At 38.6% G+C, this 16,592-nt stretch overlaps 2 protein-coding genes across 2 annotated transcripts; one reads left to right on the forward strand and one right to left on the reverse strand.

The window, feature by feature from the left end:
• Positions 1 to 615: 615 nt before the first annotated feature.
• LOC148160144 (SHC SH2 domain-binding protein 1-like) lies at positions 616 to 9,516 on the reverse strand. Its single transcript, XM_088004091.1, has 13 exons — positions 9,225 to 9,516; positions 7,446 to 7,643; positions 7,256 to 7,371; positions 6,960 to 7,168; positions 6,794 to 6,889; positions 6,088 to 6,318; positions 5,809 to 5,986; positions 4,631 to 4,751; positions 3,910 to 4,041; positions 2,961 to 3,079; positions 2,730 to 2,816; positions 1,369 to 1,507; positions 616 to 1,278 (listed from the first exon to the last, which is right to left on the reverse strand). The coding sequence occupies exons 1-13, from the start codon at positions 9,367 to 9,369 to the stop codon at positions 983 to 985; spliced, it is 2,067 nt and encodes a 688-aa protein (XP_087860217.1). The 5' UTR covers positions 9,370 to 9,516; the 3' UTR covers positions 616 to 982.
• Positions 9,517 to 9,727: 211 nt separating this feature from the next.
• LOC106925758 (U5 small nuclear ribonucleoprotein TSSC4) lies at positions 9,728 to 13,648 on the forward strand. Its single transcript, XM_015000238.2, has 2 exons — positions 9,728 to 9,826; positions 10,444 to 13,648. Exon 2 carries the CDS (start codon positions 10,475 to 10,477, stop codon positions 11,318 to 11,320), a length of 846 nt encoding a protein of 281 aa, XP_014855724.1. The 5' UTR covers positions 9,728 to 9,826; positions 10,444 to 10,474; the 3' UTR covers positions 11,321 to 13,648.
• The last annotated feature ends 2,944 nt before the right edge of the window (positions 13,649 to 16,592 follow it).

The raw sequence follows: 16,592 nt of genomic DNA on the forward strand, positions 1-16,592 counted from the left end.
GATCTCTCCAGGTACAAACCAACAAAAACATGACAGATTGATCTCTCTAAATTCTCCTTTAGAGAGATGTGTGGTTGTTTGTCCTGTGTTCCTCTGTGACATAGAACCATAAGAGAAAAAAATCATTTGATCACATATTTTTTAAGTCACACATTTTACTGATCCTACAGAGTCGGGCCTCAAATCATGAGAGGAGGGTCGATTTAAGTTAGAAAATATGTATGCCTCTCAAAATAAAATTTCTATAATCAAGGTTTCTTTTACTCAGAACACATTTGACATGTGCTTCAGTCCTAAATATTCTTCTGGCCCACATGTAAATCATTACTCTGTACACACCACTAGAAAAAAAACAAAGTAGTGATGGCAGCATTATGCTGTAGAGATGCTGTTGCTCAGAATGGATAGGAAACGGAACCCATGTGTTCACACTCTGTCCTTCCAGCATCATTCCAGTGTGTTATTTACTTAAACTAAACATTAAATCCCAATAAAATACACTGACCTTTGTGGGCTTATGGTGTTATGTTAGTGTGTATATATTCAAATTGTGTGAATACTTTTCACAATAAAAGTTTCTGAAGCCATCAATACATAACTACTTAGCACAAAAAGTTCCATTTCTAAATATATTTTTTTTATTAAAGGTAAAAACACCATAACTACCATCAACATAACAAGTTGATTTGAAAATAATAATCCATTAAGCTTCATCAGCATATCCTCATGCTGATAAAAGCAGCGTGAGGAGCCCGGAAGGAATAATTTAGATAAAAAGATTTGTGCAAAGTCAAACAAAATTAGTACTGAGAACACATTGTAGTGTTACAAACAGCATGCAATACCTCCAAGACAACAATTTTCCAGTGGTCTTTTCAAATCAGAAGACAACCAACTGTAATCAAGACAGGTAACGCCAATAAATGGGAACAAGAACTAAAAAGCAGACAAACTTCTTAGACTTAATCAGCCAGAGTGAAAGTCAGTAGAAAAAGATTCCAAAGTCGCCTTTTCCATTCCATTTGAACTGATTCTCCTGAACAGAAACAAAGATTTGATGCTCCATCAGATCCTGGACCGCTCGGCTGCAGGACACTTCCTTGCTTCTACTCAGCTGACGACCGAACTGCCACTTCCTGCCGGCGGCAGCACCAGCAGCATCGCCGTCACTGCTGACTGCTGACTCCAGCTGGGACCCAGCAGAGTCTGACTTTGCTGCTGTCAGCTCTGGAGGAGCCTCCTGCTGCTGGTCGTCAGCGCTTTGCATCGCTGGGTCTTCTGGGGACAAACAGAAGAACTACAGATGAGCTAACTACTGATTCTACCAAGATAACCATCAGAGCATCAAGCACAATGAGAGCTGCTGACCTTCACCCTCACAGGACTGGACCCTCTGCTCCTCTCCAGTACCCGGTTTAACCAGAATCACACCGTAGTCCTCATTGTTGTGGATGATATTGTTTTCCATGGTGATGGATGGCATCCCATCCAGCTCATTGGCAAAGTCCTGCATGTCCACACATGCACACACATCATATGGACCATACTTTTGAAAAGAAAACTTACATTAGAAAGCAGAGATTCAGTGCTACAGAAAGAAAACCTATCAGCCTGACATAGAATACCAAATGCCTCAGAAATAAGAGATCACGTGAAATAGCACCACCTTCTGGAAAATGCAGCAACGTTACCTGACCTAAAACTGAAATAACTTTATCTGTTGTACCCAGGACTCCTCAAATGGCACCTTTTGCTATTCAATAATGAGTTAATCAAAAAAAATATAAACCTTGCATCTGTTAGAAATTTAAGGTTAGGAGGATTTTAGCTTTAGCTGCAGATGCATCCTTAGCTACAAATGAAATGTTCACTAAAGGAAATCTGCTGCTGTATTTTAGGAAATATGTATTCTTTATTATTATTTTTATAAAAGTAGATTGTTTAGATGCATATTTTAATGAATTTCTAATACTGCATAAAAGACTTAAATGGTTAAACAAAAAATCTACCAAATGTGCCAATTTCTTTCTCTTATTAATAATCGATAGAATAATAAATTACTAAAATAATTAGTAGCAGCTCTATTGTGAATACATGCTGAAGGAAAATGATTAATCCTAATCTCTGAAAAAATCTTTGAGAAATATAAAACCATGGCATACCTCAGTGAAGCCCCTCCCCCCGACCTTCTTCAAATCAGATAAATTGATGTCAAACGTTTGTGCTACATTTGTACAGTAAAACATTTTGTTTGTGGCGCTTCCAACCAGGCCCCCACTTTTACAAAATCAAGATGACCTTTAAACTTTCATAACTTCAAAGCCAAAGCAGCATAAACAAAAATTATTGCTGCACAGACGTAGTCGAAATGACTGACACCAGTTTTATCTTATTTGAAGATGGTAGGGGGGCTGGTTGACCTTTCATGACCTCTGGAAGCATTTCTTAGTATCTATAAAATGATAGCGGCACAAACGGAAATTTTTGCTGCACAAGCGTTTGTCACCAATTTTGTCTGATTTGAAAGAGGTGCATGGCATTTGTGGGGGGTTTTTTCTGTGTGTGTTCTAGTTCAAATAATTCATTTATGCTTCAACACACACACATACACACTTTGGTCAACACCAGTTGTAAAACTATTAACAGCACATTTCAACAGGTTGCAGGATTTTGTTTGAATAAGTTTTTTTCTTTTAGGCTGAAAGTCGGCAGGAGTCGTGACACCTCACCTTGATCAGGACTCCGTCCTTACAGTGATGGATGCTATTACTGACCAGACTGGAAATGCTGCCAGGATAAATCTCAACACCTGCCCCCTGCACAGACACATGACTGACATCATCAAGATCAGCCAATCATCAAACAGCAAAAAACAGAGTTTGTGACATGGAAGCCGTCTGTTTAACAAAGACAAGCAGGAGCAGGGGGCTTCCTGTGTGATTGGTGTGTGCTGTCCGAACCTTGGAGCCATACAGGTCACACATGTTCATGGTGAAGCGGGCAGATGTCTGCACAATCACGCCGGTAGTGTCACACTGCAGCACACAGTTCTCCATGTTCAGAGTGCCCTGACGTACACCTGGTCATCAATCGACAAGGAAGATTCAGCACTTTAAACATCACAGGCGTCAGGGCAAGTGACACGTAAGATTACTGCTGATGGAAAATCCATCTTTTTAGTTTTGATGTTTGTTCTGCAAAAAATAATCAATCAGGCTAATTGAATAACAATGCTGACAGATTACTCAGTATTATTAAAATCCAAATAATAGAAATAGTTTAATGCTTGTAATATGAAGGATATTACATATTTTTAATTTGCAGTGCTACTATGTACACTGGAAGAGTAACCAGCTAATGTTAGGTGGATTAGCTAATATCTATTAACTGGCAAATTAATCAGGCCATCTGCTGGAGTAGCCACTCATCTGTTTGAACTTATGTAGCTCATTGTTCATCCACTATAGTTTTAAAACAGCATTAACTTTATAAGAGTTAGTTAAACATGCTCCGTCATATTTCACTTGTAAGTAGTGTGATATTTACCTTTCAGTAGACTGGTAGTGTGATGTAATGGCTGAGGAAACTAGTTTCCTAAGAAAGGACTTTAAACTGGTGAAGAGTTTATTCCTGTTCTGAATACTAAGTGGATTTCTGCATTTGAATTTTTTCAAACAACAATTTGTACTGCTGTACAATAAATTAAGAGATTTACAGAAAACATTGACACCAATTTAGTTGTACTTCTAAAACAAAGATTCTGTTCCAATCACATTGTGGTCGTTGTTTCCGTTGTAGCAGTTTTCATGAAAACTGTATTGACAAATTTTGCACTGAAGTTTCAAGATTGTCTGTAATCTTAAACAAACTGGACTGAATGAAGTGGTAGCTTGAATATGACCTACTCACACAGAATGCCTTCAACAGCATCATGCTGGATGAACTTGATGTTGGACACTCTGACATCGGCTCCTGTGGACTCCACAAATGAGTCGCCTTTGTGTTGATTTTCAATCACAACTTCATCAGGGAATCCAAAGCCTGGTACACAAAGCAAGAGATCTATTAACACCCAGCATTCCTCTGAATGTTCAACATGTCTCAGGAAACTCTGGCTGAAACTGAAATGAACTGAAAGATACAGTTCATTTACATCCTCTAATCCCGCTACACTGATGCCAATACATAATATCCTGTGCAACCAATAGTCTTCAGTAATCACCTCTAATTTTTAATGCCCACATGTGTATCTAACAAACCTGTGAGGTTTTATACAGAACATTATTGAACAGACAGCAACATGAGGACCAACAAACACAGCAGCAGGTCAAGGAGAACGCTGTGGGTTAGGTTCTAAAACAATATATATGATCCAATATCAATATCTGTATCAATCCCAATATTGAAAAATTCTAAATGGTACTGTTGAAAATGTGCCCAATCCATAAGGGCAGATCTATTAATTCTAACTCTATTCTAAACAACATCTAGCTTTATTGTTTAGCATTATATTTAGAATTCCTAACAGCATTTCTCAAAACATCAGTGTTCACATCAACATGGAGCTGGATCTTCTTAAGGGAACGATCGTCTAAAAGTGCTTTTCCAACCACACAATGTGTTTTCTTACCTTCAACAGTGATGGAGTCTGGTATGAAGATGGAGCTGCTGACTCTGTAAGTTCCTGGAAGAATGATGACCATGTCACCCTGATGACAGGAATCCACGGCTGACACTGGATCTCTATGGAACTGCAAGACATCAAACCGTTCATCCTCTCAAAGTGGATAGACTGCCCTCGTGTGTGTGTAGGTGTGTGTGCGTGTGTGTGTGTTTGTGTGAGGATAGCAGCACAAACTGTTTAGTACAGAGATGGAGAGTTGATGATATGGGCTTTGCTTTGGCCTTTCTATTGACCATAAACTAATCTGTAAACAAAGCATTCTACATTCAAAAGTGGGCTGATCTGCTCAAAAGCTAAAGCGTGGGACCAATTCATCAATATAATGACCTCAGACAGGGCTAAAATGATTCATTAGATTAATGATGATGAATCGATTACTGAAATCATCGTCTTAAAAAAGACATTAGCTAAAGAAAGCCAAATTAAGCCAAATTTTCTTCAAACCTTAAGCCAAAACTCATTAAGTGGCAGTTTTAGCATCTGAAAAAAAATCTGTTAAGCATCTTTTGCAATATAATTATTAATCCATTAATCCAAAAACTCTCACCATATCAGCCACACCATACTGACGTTCAGTCTAGCAGAAAGGACAGAGCTTTTCTCATGTTGATGTTAGAAGGAGTTTTAGCTGCAGATGCTTCCTTTACTACAAATGATCGAGTGTTCTCTAAGGAAAAGCTGTTATTGCAGTTTAGGCAATGAAATGTTTCCTGTTTTATTTAAAATTAATTAAATTAGTTATTTAAGTGCCATTTTTAAAATTCCTTACATGCCATAAGGACACTACTGTCTACATGGACTTATTGACTTGCAGGTAAGTGTTTTCGAGTGACATTTAAGGGGTTATTGTATTCCTATTATTGTATAAAAAAGACTTAAGTGGCTAGATTAAAAAAATCTGCAGAATGAGAATTTTTTAAATCTGATTAATCATTAAAATCGACAACTAGAATAATTGTTAGCTGCAGCCCTAATCCCAACCACAGCTAATCTACAGCAGAATGAGTGAAGAAGTTGATTTAAATGGTCAAATCAGAAGTGAGCTGGGTCAACCTTTCTAAACTTCCTGTGTTTAAACCACAGCATCTGACCCTGCTATGCTGTCAGCATGTGTGTGCTCTCACCTGGATCTCTGTGTCATCAGAGGAGCTGAGCGGTAGGAGGCGTGCAGTGAGGAGAGACTGCAGCTGGATGGTGTTGCAGCTGGCCGTTACCACGTGAACCACCTTCACACCGGACGCTCTAAGTCCACGACTCTGCACACACTGCCGCCTGGAGCTGCCTTTGTAGGCCAGCACATACCTGGACAGGTGCAGAGGGAAGTCAGGGGTTTGTTGTGTACGAGTGAGGGAGAGAGACAGCGAGGGACAGTGAGGGACAGTGAGGGACAGTGAGGGACACACCTCAGCAGGGGGTTCTCGATGATCTGCAGTTTGCGTTTAAATGTTTCCAGCTGGTCGTAGAGCTTCAGGCCCTCCACCATGGACACATTGTCTATCTCTGAGTCTGAATCGGCGCTCAGTCCGCCACGCAGCTCTGAAAACTGCTGGAAGCACTGGGAGCAGCTCTGCAGCAAGGACTGGTACTCTGCCACCAGGCCAGCTGGGACTCTGTCTTCCAGGATGTCATAGTAGCTGCAAGAGGACATCAGCATCAACTAGGGCTGGACAACAAACCAATAACAAAATATATATGTGATCTATATCAACAGATAATATGTCTGATAGAATTTTTCATAATTTCACTGAACTCCAATCCAAAACCACACAGCATTCTGAGCAGAAGAAAAGCTAGGAATGACGAGCTAAGCAAAGTTGGTGGCATCAACTAACTAACTCACTCACTCTTTGGTTACCTAGCAACAACCTGTTGATCAACATACATGGTAGCAGTTTCTTGTTTTGCTATGGTGCCTCATAAAACTGAAAACTGTGGCTAAAACAGGAAAGATCACATCACCAGTTTGGGGGTATATTTCAAATATTAAAAAAATAAAACTAATTATCCATTTTGACTGATATAGAATGCTTATATCGCAAAACGTTTTTCAGTCATATTGTCCAGTCTGAGCATCGACCTTCACATTCCAGAAGTTCAAGTTCTGCTTACAGTCTGAGACGAGGTTCCACACAACGAACAAAGTAGTCAAAGTCATCGTTCTCATCCTCTTCATCCCACTGCCTCCAGATGTGTTTGTAGAAAAACCTGCAGACACGAGAAGACTCTTAGTATTGTTCTGCAGTACATCAGTCAGATCCAATTCAGAGCACCCTACCTTAAGTGCTCAAGAGTGAGCGCCGTCTGGTCAAAGTCCCCCGACTCATTGTAGAGGACCTGCAGCTCCAGCAGGGGAACTTTGTGCTGAGTCGCCTCCAGCAGAGAATTAAAGGATTCCTCTGTTATCTCACAGCTTCTGATTTCACACTGCAGAGGCAGCACCAGCTTCACACATGCCTTGAGGTCGTTCAGGTCCAGATCTCGCACCTGAACTCACCAACAGAATCCCACAAACATGACTGTTAGCAGCTCATTTAGACGGCTCATTTAGCCGTCTAAATGAGCTGCTCCTACCTCCACCACCACATCAAAGACGTCAGTGCTCCACAGAGCCAACCAGTCACACGGCTCCATCGCCTTGTCCAGGTAGTCTGCTGTGAAGGCCTTCACCTCTGAGGGCTTACAGTCTCCTGCACATCAACAAACATGTGGCATTAAATAACTAAGAAACATGGCGGCCAGACTGTGGTGGTGTCAGAGTTACCCAGCATGTAGTCCTGATACGCCTTAAACCTCTCGTAGAACAGCAGGCTGCCGGTCTGGAAGGTGTCAGGCAGACTGGAGCTTCCACCTCTGTGCTGCTCGCATCTCTGCAGCTGAGTCCCAGACTTCTCACTGCTGAAATGATCTGTGCCACTGTCGTCATCACTGTCCTCTCCACTGTCCTCATTTAGACTCAGGGCTGTGGAGGGCGAATCACATTCATTTCATTTTCATTTAATTCATTTGTTTATTTAATTTATTTATAACTTAAAATGAGGATGTCACATAAAAGCAGGCAAAAGTTTTGAATGAAGAGTATTTTGAAGAAAAATACTCTGCTTCCCCTTCTCTCAAAAGTCAATTCACATAAACAACTTAACATCAATCAACCATCAATATACATCTTTAATCTTTATGATCATCACTATGCTACCACAAAAAATTGAGATAAGATTCTAGGTCTATATTTCACACCCATATCAACATGACTTAAATAATTTAGACTTTGCAATTTGCTGGCTTGAAATTGACCTCTACTCTTTCCAACACTGCCCTTCAGCTCATCATTGCAACAATGCTCCTCAAATGAGATGCTTACAGGTGTTCTTAGGAAGCTTTGAAGCTAATATAATGAGCTCAGAAGATGTGCAGTTCTACCATGTGTTTACTAATTGCTGCTGCTGCTAGTCTGGAGGAGTAGCCTGCCCCCCTTACCCCCCTCACAGAGGGGGTCGGAAACTGGGATTGGGGACTTTGATTGGAGGACAAATGATTAGGAACCTCTGAATGGCTAACAGGGGAAATTAGAGGATTTCTCAAACATGCATGAAAGAATCAAAGTGGCAATCCAAATTTGTTTTTGATGAGGGAATAACATTCTAAAAAGCTCAAATATAGTCACTTTTACAATACTCTACAGTGTTAGAGGAGAGGACAGTTGAACTGTTTGTCATCGTGGACATTGCCAAGCACCTCTACACACTGGATTTGCTCCTCCCCAAATCCAGAACAAACAGACTCAGAAACTGCTTAGTCCTAAATGGCATGATGGTGGGGGCTGTGGGGGGGCAGAAGATGTACAGGAGGACTGAAACAACCGGACAGTCAACATTACTGAATGTGTAATAGATCACGTGACGTGCAATAACCTGTGTAATGGGCAAATCCTACTGCTAGATTTCATATTTTCCTTTTGTTTTATTTATGTTCATTTTCTATATTTTTATTGTACTTTTTTCTTTTCATATATTACTTGTCAAAGCTGTACAAAGGCAACGCTGTGAGTCGCTCAAGTTTTAACATTAATCCTATTTCCGCCAATGGATCTTAAATGTGTGAAAATAATTCCTCTGCTCTCTGTGACAACCCACTTTAAACATTGGCAATTCAATATAAGCTTTTTTTTCTTAAAAGGGTGGACATAGCTGTTTTCTGATTCTTATTGGAGACAGTTTATAACATAAAGCACCAGGGCCACAGGGAACAGTACAGTTTGTCCTTGTGACAGAGGCATTTTGAGTGTAATGCCCTGATAGTAGTCAGTCAGTATAATGCCAAGTAAATCAGGTAAAGTCTCAAAGATACAAACATAAAAACACACAGACTAATTTAACCGTCAAGACACGATAAGTTACGTTGACTCAGTCAACCGAACCGAATCTGTCTAGCTGCTATTAGCTTAGCACTACTCGCCTTTAGTCAATTTTACAGCAGAGGATTGTACCCAAGTGATTTTAACCACTTTAGTGTCTGAAAGAAACAGTGAAAGCTTTCCACAGACCTTGGGTTATATCCAACTGGCTGCGCCCCGCTCCAGGAAGACCTTCCTCTGTTTCTTCAGCTTTAACGGCAGAGTGCAAATCAACCACCACCATGTCCGACATGTCACTGACTATACACGCCATTTTCTGGTTTTCCTGCTCCATGGATGCGCTAAAAAACCAGTCTAATGCAGTTCTTAAAGGTGTTCAAATATTTCCTGATTTACAAACACTAAACTACCAGTAGCATCCACCCTGCTGCTTTCAAAATATCCCGGTCAGTGTTCTCTCTGCCAATCCGGAGCCCGAGCCAATCGTAACTCATAACACCGGGCATGCGCACAATGCTCTCGTATGCATACATATTTCTTCTCCATTTTAAAAAAGTGGAACATACATACAAAAAAGAAAAAATATATATGTTTTTTTTGTTATACCAAGAAAAACAATACTATTAAAATGTTTTATAACAACAAAAATACACCCGGAAGTTAATCTCCGGTGTCAAAAGTTTGAAGTGACGTGTTTCCGGAGGATCTATTTTTCTTCCTGGTTTGATGTAGCGCACTGACTGTGAATGTTAACCTCTTCTCTGGCTACTGATCCTACAGCCAGCAGTCAGGTAAAATATTGCAAAAATAATTTTATTGTCATGTAAGAATCAAGGTTTGCATTCTGTGGATCCAAACGGTGGGGATAAATTGCTAAATGTGTAAGCATTAGTATGCTAGCTGTACTCCCCGCACAATGAACTGAATTGAAGCTGTAGCTGTATCATACACAGCGGTTGTTTATTTTGGTCCATCATGCGGTCGCTGCTTAAACTGTGATTATTAAACAGTGTAGCAATGATATGTAACGCGCCAACTCTGTATTGACTGTATGGAACAATCTGACTTTTCAGAGTTGAGGAAAAAAACATAGCCTGTAGGTTCTGCTAATTTATCTCGTTGCCTCTTAGCATTTCAATTATACAAATATGTTAGAACTAAACTGCTTTTAGGAACAACTAATTTGTGGACAAATAAGAAAAATCTATATTTAAAAATTAACGTTCTGAAACGACCTATGTTAGAAAGATTAGAAATTAATATTTGTTCTATGTTTGGTGTTCAATGTTTGGCCCATAATAGTTTGGTGTTGACATAAAATAGACCACTGATGGAAAAATTACAGTACATGTTTTTATTTCTGTTTTTATTTATCAGATGTTTTAACTCTCTCTCCTGTCCTCATCAGGTTTCTTGTTCAGTCGAGTCTCAGTGATGTTATGAAGATGTCTGATCACAGAAACATCAGAGACCACGAGGATGATGATGATGTGTTAGAGCTCTCAGCCAGCGATGAATCTGAGCCTGAAGAAGCACCAAGAGAGGCTCCGTTTGACCCAGAGCTGGATCACAGCGATGAAGACGGGGAGGCGATGACCTCTGCTTCACCTTCTGCTCCCGCAGCACAGAGTTCTTTCAGCCTGAGCGGAGCGAGTTCAGGCTTCTCATTCCGCAGCCGCAGCATCTTTGACTGCCTGGACAGTGTAGAGAAGCGCTCTGTCACCCCGCGGAACCAAGGGAACTCAGCAGAAAGCAGGAAGACGAGCCATCCTCCTTCCACTTCTCCCATACCACAGAAAAAGAAAGGCGTTCCAGACTATCTGGTGCACCCCGAGCGATGGACACGCTACAGCCTGGAGGATGTGGCTGAGAGCAGCGATCAAGATAACAGGAGAGCAGCTCACCAGTTCCTGTCTAGTCTGCATCAGGAGACAAAAAGTGATCTTCGCTGTGACGTCCAGGAGAGGATGATCTTCTCCAGACCAAAGCGGCTCTCGAAAGAGCAGGTGGCTGTGCAGTTGCCACCTGATCTGCAGGGAAAGGAGAAGGAGTTACAGCTGAGTCACCTGGCTGAGGAGGATGAGGATAATGAAGGTAGAGAAAGAGCGGAGGTTGGAGATACAACAGAAAAATCAAAACATGGAAAGAAAAATACAGAGAAAAGCATGGGTGAACCTGTGGCTCTGGAAGAGGAGAAGTTAGGTGAGTCCAAGGTTAACTTCACCTCCTTCAGGAAGACTATGGCAAAGAACTACAGAAGAAATTCTGGAGAAAAAGAGGACTGACTCTGAATGGATGCAATACTAAAGGTTTTCTGACCTGTCAGACAGCAGTACTCCCTCTGCACAGAACTTCCATTTCATCCATTCATTTCTTGGGTGGGACACGCATGATGGATTCATGAGATGATTTTACATTATTTAGAGGAAAACTAAGAATCCTCATTTCTTGTTTTTACAAATGAAGTAAAGCGATAAGAAACTTCATTGTTTTAAGCATCTGTAATTGGTGTAGAGTAATTCCAGCCAGATTTGACCTGTCCTTGTCCTAGTCCTAGTACTTAGAAAAAGGATTTAAAATGTTTTTTTTTCAAAGTAGAATAAAAGTTTCTAAATTTTTTTTCTACAAGTTTCTAGATCAATAAAAATAAAAGTTTTCCACAAGCTGTTTTAAAAAGAAAATCTGTTTAGTGTACAACAACTCAGTTCAAGTTTGAGAAAAAAAATGTGTCTAAAATGGAGCCCAGATTTAGTAGAATGGTGTGAAAGCACATAGAATGTAAGGAATCAGGTATCAACACCAGAACTGCTGCCAGATGTAGTTTACAGTCATGTTGCCTCACAGGTTTTACAAATCATTCACATCTCCTGTCAGCATATGAGCTTTTCCCTGCAGATTGCCCAGAATGCTTCCAGTGAAAATGTTTGAGAGGCTTCTTCAATGCTCAGTTAACTGAGAGTTATCAGTTTATCATCAGTGTAACTAGGCAACTCAAGAACTACTTCATTTTTTACTCTAAATTAAGACTTAGAGTCTTAAGTCTTGATTTTACAAGATGAAGTTGTGCAAACAGTCCTTCTTAGACAGGCCACCTCAGTATTACATTGTCAGAAGTGAGTTCTCTGATTCTTCCTGCAGCAAAAGTGGGAAAACAGGTTTGGTTACTATTGGTGTTACAAGGGATTTGTTAAATGAACTCCCTCTTATGGGACAGACAGATACCTCACACCCAGGGTGAGCTGCTCTCAACACCTGCCTTTTAAATGTCCACCTGATGCTCCACCAAAACTGCTTCTAGAGATAGAAATGTGAGTGGGAAGACAGACATACCTGGCTGTACAGCATCAGTGAGGATGAATACAAGACGAATTTTAAAATGGATCAGGAGACAAACATGCAGAAGATGGCAGCATCAGTGTCAGAGTTCTTCATCCCCAGTCATCCTCTAAGGCTGATATGATGAAACGTGTTATGACTGAGTCAGTTTTCTATTACTGACTTTTCAATAAGATTGAAAAGTTCATTTATTTCAGTAAATACGTCACTAGGTGAAGCACATTATATGGATCAATTATACACAGACTGTTTTCCAGCGTTTATTTCTCTTGATGTTTTATTTTGCTTATGACTAATGAAAACACATTTAAAAATTAGACCAAAAACATTTTATTACAGAAATGTGGGCTTAATTAAAAATATGTTTAATATCTGTTGTTCTTTTTAAAAGGTACTTTTACTCAAATGAGATTCATTTAAATTCTATTTTTTAATTTAATGAATATGACAGGTACTTAAAAAAAGAAGTGATGTACATGTCTAATTTGGTTGTTGCAGGCCCAACCAACTGAACAAATATAGACTGACAGCCTGATATTTCTATCTAAATATCCTTTTTTATTTAAATGTTATGTAATGTTTTTTTTTTTTTTCAATGAGGGTTTTTTGTTATGAGTTATATTCATCAAAATGACAAGAAAGAAAGCCTTGAAACATTTCAATGTTTGAATAATGGAACACTTTCTGAAATGAGTGACTGAATTACTAAAATAAAGAAAAAAACAATATATCTTAATTTCTAGAGATACATCTGTATTTTAAGACTGTTTCAAATTCAGCACTGGGATGGAGTGATACCAAGAATGAGGTTCTAGATCAATCACTGATGATTCTAAAGTAAAGTCTCAGTGCTTCATAGAGTCTAAAAGGTAACTGGACGGCACAAGTGAAGCCATTTTTTCCCATAAACTTTAAATATTCAATGCCAGATCTTTTAGAATAGGTTGGTCTTGTAATTATTGATCAGTTTACATTAGGTCTCTTCAAAAGTGATTTGATCACTGCAGTTTTCAGGGCAGCTGGAAAAAATCCACAAAGGAGGGTAAATATTTACTATCTGGGCAAGGTTGAGAAAAATAGTGTGTAAGAAACTTATTGTGGTAATTTAGTTTTATTCTACTGTTACAAAGAATCTCCTATAGAAGGGGAATTTTGTTCAAGTTTTCCTTACTTGTTGTGTTTAATGCCTCTGTTAATTTTTTTAATATCTATGAGAAAAGTTAATATTTCCATGTAAAAATCCAAAGGTTTCAATAATAAAGTAGTTACATCATCTATATGCTGAAGAGGAGTTAAGTGTCAGAATAACAGCTGTGTTCCACAATGTATCTGTTTCTGTTTAATGTTTGCATATCACTGGGATTCATATCACTTCCCTTTTCCTTATTTGTTGAGTTTATTACAGAAGCTGTAAAAGGGAAGGATATTCTGCTCTTGACAGTCCAGGATCTGTCTCAGTGTAAACATGTGCTGAAAGAGCTTTTAAAGTGATATATTTGTTTTATACTGTAACTATTTATAAAACTATAGTAGTCTGCTGTGTTGTGACAAAGAAGCTAAGCTTATTTACTCATTGCAGTGCTCTGGATTTCTGGCTTTTTATTTAATGTATAGTTCCTTTTAAATCTTTTCCTTGTAATTTTTCTGGTTATTGAAAATTACCATTTTGGGTAGTTATTAATTATGCTATGATTAAAAAAAACCTCTCCAAGTTAGACTTCACCGGTAACTGATGAGCCAGCACTGGTAAATTATGAGGAGACTGCTCACTTGAGTTAGCTTTGAACATGCTGGTTTCTAGCATGCGGGGGACGGTCACCCACTGGATTACCTACTGTCCCTGCTGTTCATTACCATGGATAAGATAGTGTTAGCATTGAAGAGACTTTCAATGCATGTGTTGCCTTGATAGAATTTACTGTAATCCAACCTCATATCAGGTATTAACATATGTACACAAGTTGAAGTTCTCTGACTCTGAGAAAACATTTTGTTGGAAGTATAATTAATGTTAAATAAGAATTTTACAAATTATAAACTGGATTTCAAGTATTCAGCTTTTAGTGAGGAATAATGTAGTTTGTAGAGTATAAGTATTGAAGTTTTTAGACTAGAACAGATTAAAGCCCTTTAGCAATTTCTTGAACCCTCACAGACTCTTAACTGAATTGAGATCTGGACTCTGATTTTCATGTCTAATAGGTTTGTGACTAACCTGAAGATGTGATTTGGGTCATAATCTGAAATTATGACCCAAATCACATCTTTGGGTTATTTTAACATTACCCTGTTAAAATAACTCAGAAATAATCCAAATAGCCTGGACATATTTTTTTTCTTTTGTTTCTTCTTACGGAAAGTTTCTGTTTATATCAGATGGAAATAGATGGAAAGCTATTCTTTTCTTTAAAAAAAAAGAAAAGAAAAGAAAACCCAGGTAAAGTGAGACTTGCAGCAGACTTTAAAATTCTTTAAAATTAAAACACACTATCCTTTTTTTTATAAACCCCTGAACACAAATGAAGTTCCCAGTTCCAGAAGCAGCAAAACAGTCACACAACATGATTGTCCCACCACAAGTTTTTCTGTGTTTAACTGGTTTCAGGGTTGAAGGTCGCTCCCTCCCCAAAACAAAAGCAAGCTCTTTGTGCTCAAAGAGCTTGATACTAGTCTAATCAGACCAAAGAACAGTTTTCCAGAACACATCACCATGTTTCAAATGTTTACGGACAAACTTTAGTCAAACACTGATGAACTGCTGTTTCAGCAATGGAGTTTTTTTGGATGGTACCTTCAAGTCCTCCATGATGAAGAGCTCTCATAATGTCTTCCTTGTCATATCAAATCCACAACAGGCCAGCTGAACAGCAATCATCTTGGCAATGACTCAGGGATCTTGTTAATATCTCTAATTACTTTTCTCTCCAAAGTTGTTGAAATCTTGAGCTTGCAGCTACATCCAGGCTTATTTGCAGCAGTTAACCTGAAGCTCATCGAGGCTGCTTTGTGGAGTGGCTGATAAGACACAGGGTTGCCAGCTCTTTCTCTACACAACTGTGGTAAACTGTTTTTTCTATGGAACATCATTTATGTCATGTCTGTAACTGTCTGACTCTTACAAAATATAAGTAAACTGATGCAGAAAACATAAAATGTTTTTTCTCAGAATTAAGACAAAATTATCATTGAGCACATCATTATCAAGACATTTCAACCATAAAACCATGAAAGACATGCTTCAAGACTAAAAACGGTTTAAATGTCAAACAGAATAATAGATTGTAATAACTACATGCTCCAGAATTTGATGTTTCTAGTTTTAAAGAGGCGACTTGCCTTGTAAATCTGTCAGTGATTCAGTCTACAGGCAGAAATAGACAGCCATTCAAACTGAGCATATAATGAAAGATGCTGAGTTTGACCTTAAAACTTATAGATGAAACTAAGTGTGCTATTCAGGAAGAGGTTGCCACACTATAACACAGAAATAAAGGTCACATCAACCTTTCTCTGCTCTGCATCAAAAGAAAAGCAAGATGTGCTCTTAAAATTAAAGCCCAAAATCACTTTCAGCCTTTTTTATTTTATTTATTTATTTTTTTACAACTAGCTCTCTATGAAATTTAAAAGAGACTATTTGAGTACAATGCCCTATAGGGTACCGATAATGATCTACAAATTTAATGTTTTTGAAAAGTAATTTAAAGAGTCTTGAAAAGTAATAACATGGCAAATTCTCTAACTTTAGATCTGCACTGGAAAACATAATGAGGTCTCTGTTCAAAAACATATTTTTCATCACAGTGGATTGTAAAATATATAAAGCTTGTTTTTATTTGAAGAATGCCTATGGAGACAGAACCATATATCATTGTACTCTAATGCCTATTTCAGAAATAGGCATTAGAGACATTTTGACAAAAAAAGCATTTATATCTAATTGTGGAGGTTCCCCCTTATTTGCTTTGCTAAATCCATGTGGTGACTTTTATTTTGGTCAGACACATTATTTACTACATTCTTTTGTTTGTTTTTGTAGTATTTTCTTTTTATGTAGAAATAAAACTGTAGCAAAAAAAAAGAGCTACAGTTGAAAAACAGTAAAATAGCTTACAATTTAAGTCTTTCAATTTAGTTCAGTGCATGTACAGTTTTACAATCCACTAAGCAGCAGTGACACTCGGGACCGGTGAGGCACTCCAGTATCACAAATTGTCTCAA

The sequence above is a fragment of the Poecilia mexicana genome, unplaced genomic scaffold (genome assembly GCF_051168715.1).
Source record: "Poecilia mexicana isolate PSO_F unplaced genomic scaffold, ASM5116871v1 scaffold_3, whole genome shotgun sequence".
NCBI lineage: Eukaryota > Metazoa > Chordata > Actinopteri > Cyprinodontiformes > Poeciliidae > Poecilia > Poecilia mexicana.

Bases quoted from the DNA above. Each gene is read 5' to 3' on its own strand.
- LOC148160144 (XM_088004091.1), bottom strand. From the start codon at position 9,369: ATGGAGCAGGAAAACCAGAAAATGGCGTGTATAGTCAGTGACATGTCG. The intron at 7,372-7,445 runs GTAACTCTGACA...GTTGATGTGCAG, and splicing joins GTATCAGGACTACATGCTGG to GAGACTGTAAGCCCTCAGAG. The intron at 2,817-2,960 runs GTTCGGACAGCA...GTGTCTGTGCAG, and splicing joins GTGACCTGTATGGCTCCAAG to GGGGCAGGTGTTGAGATTTA.
- LOC106925758 (XM_015000238.2), top strand. From the start codon at position 10,475: ATGAAGATGTCTGATCACAGAAACATCAGAGACCACGAGGATGATGAT.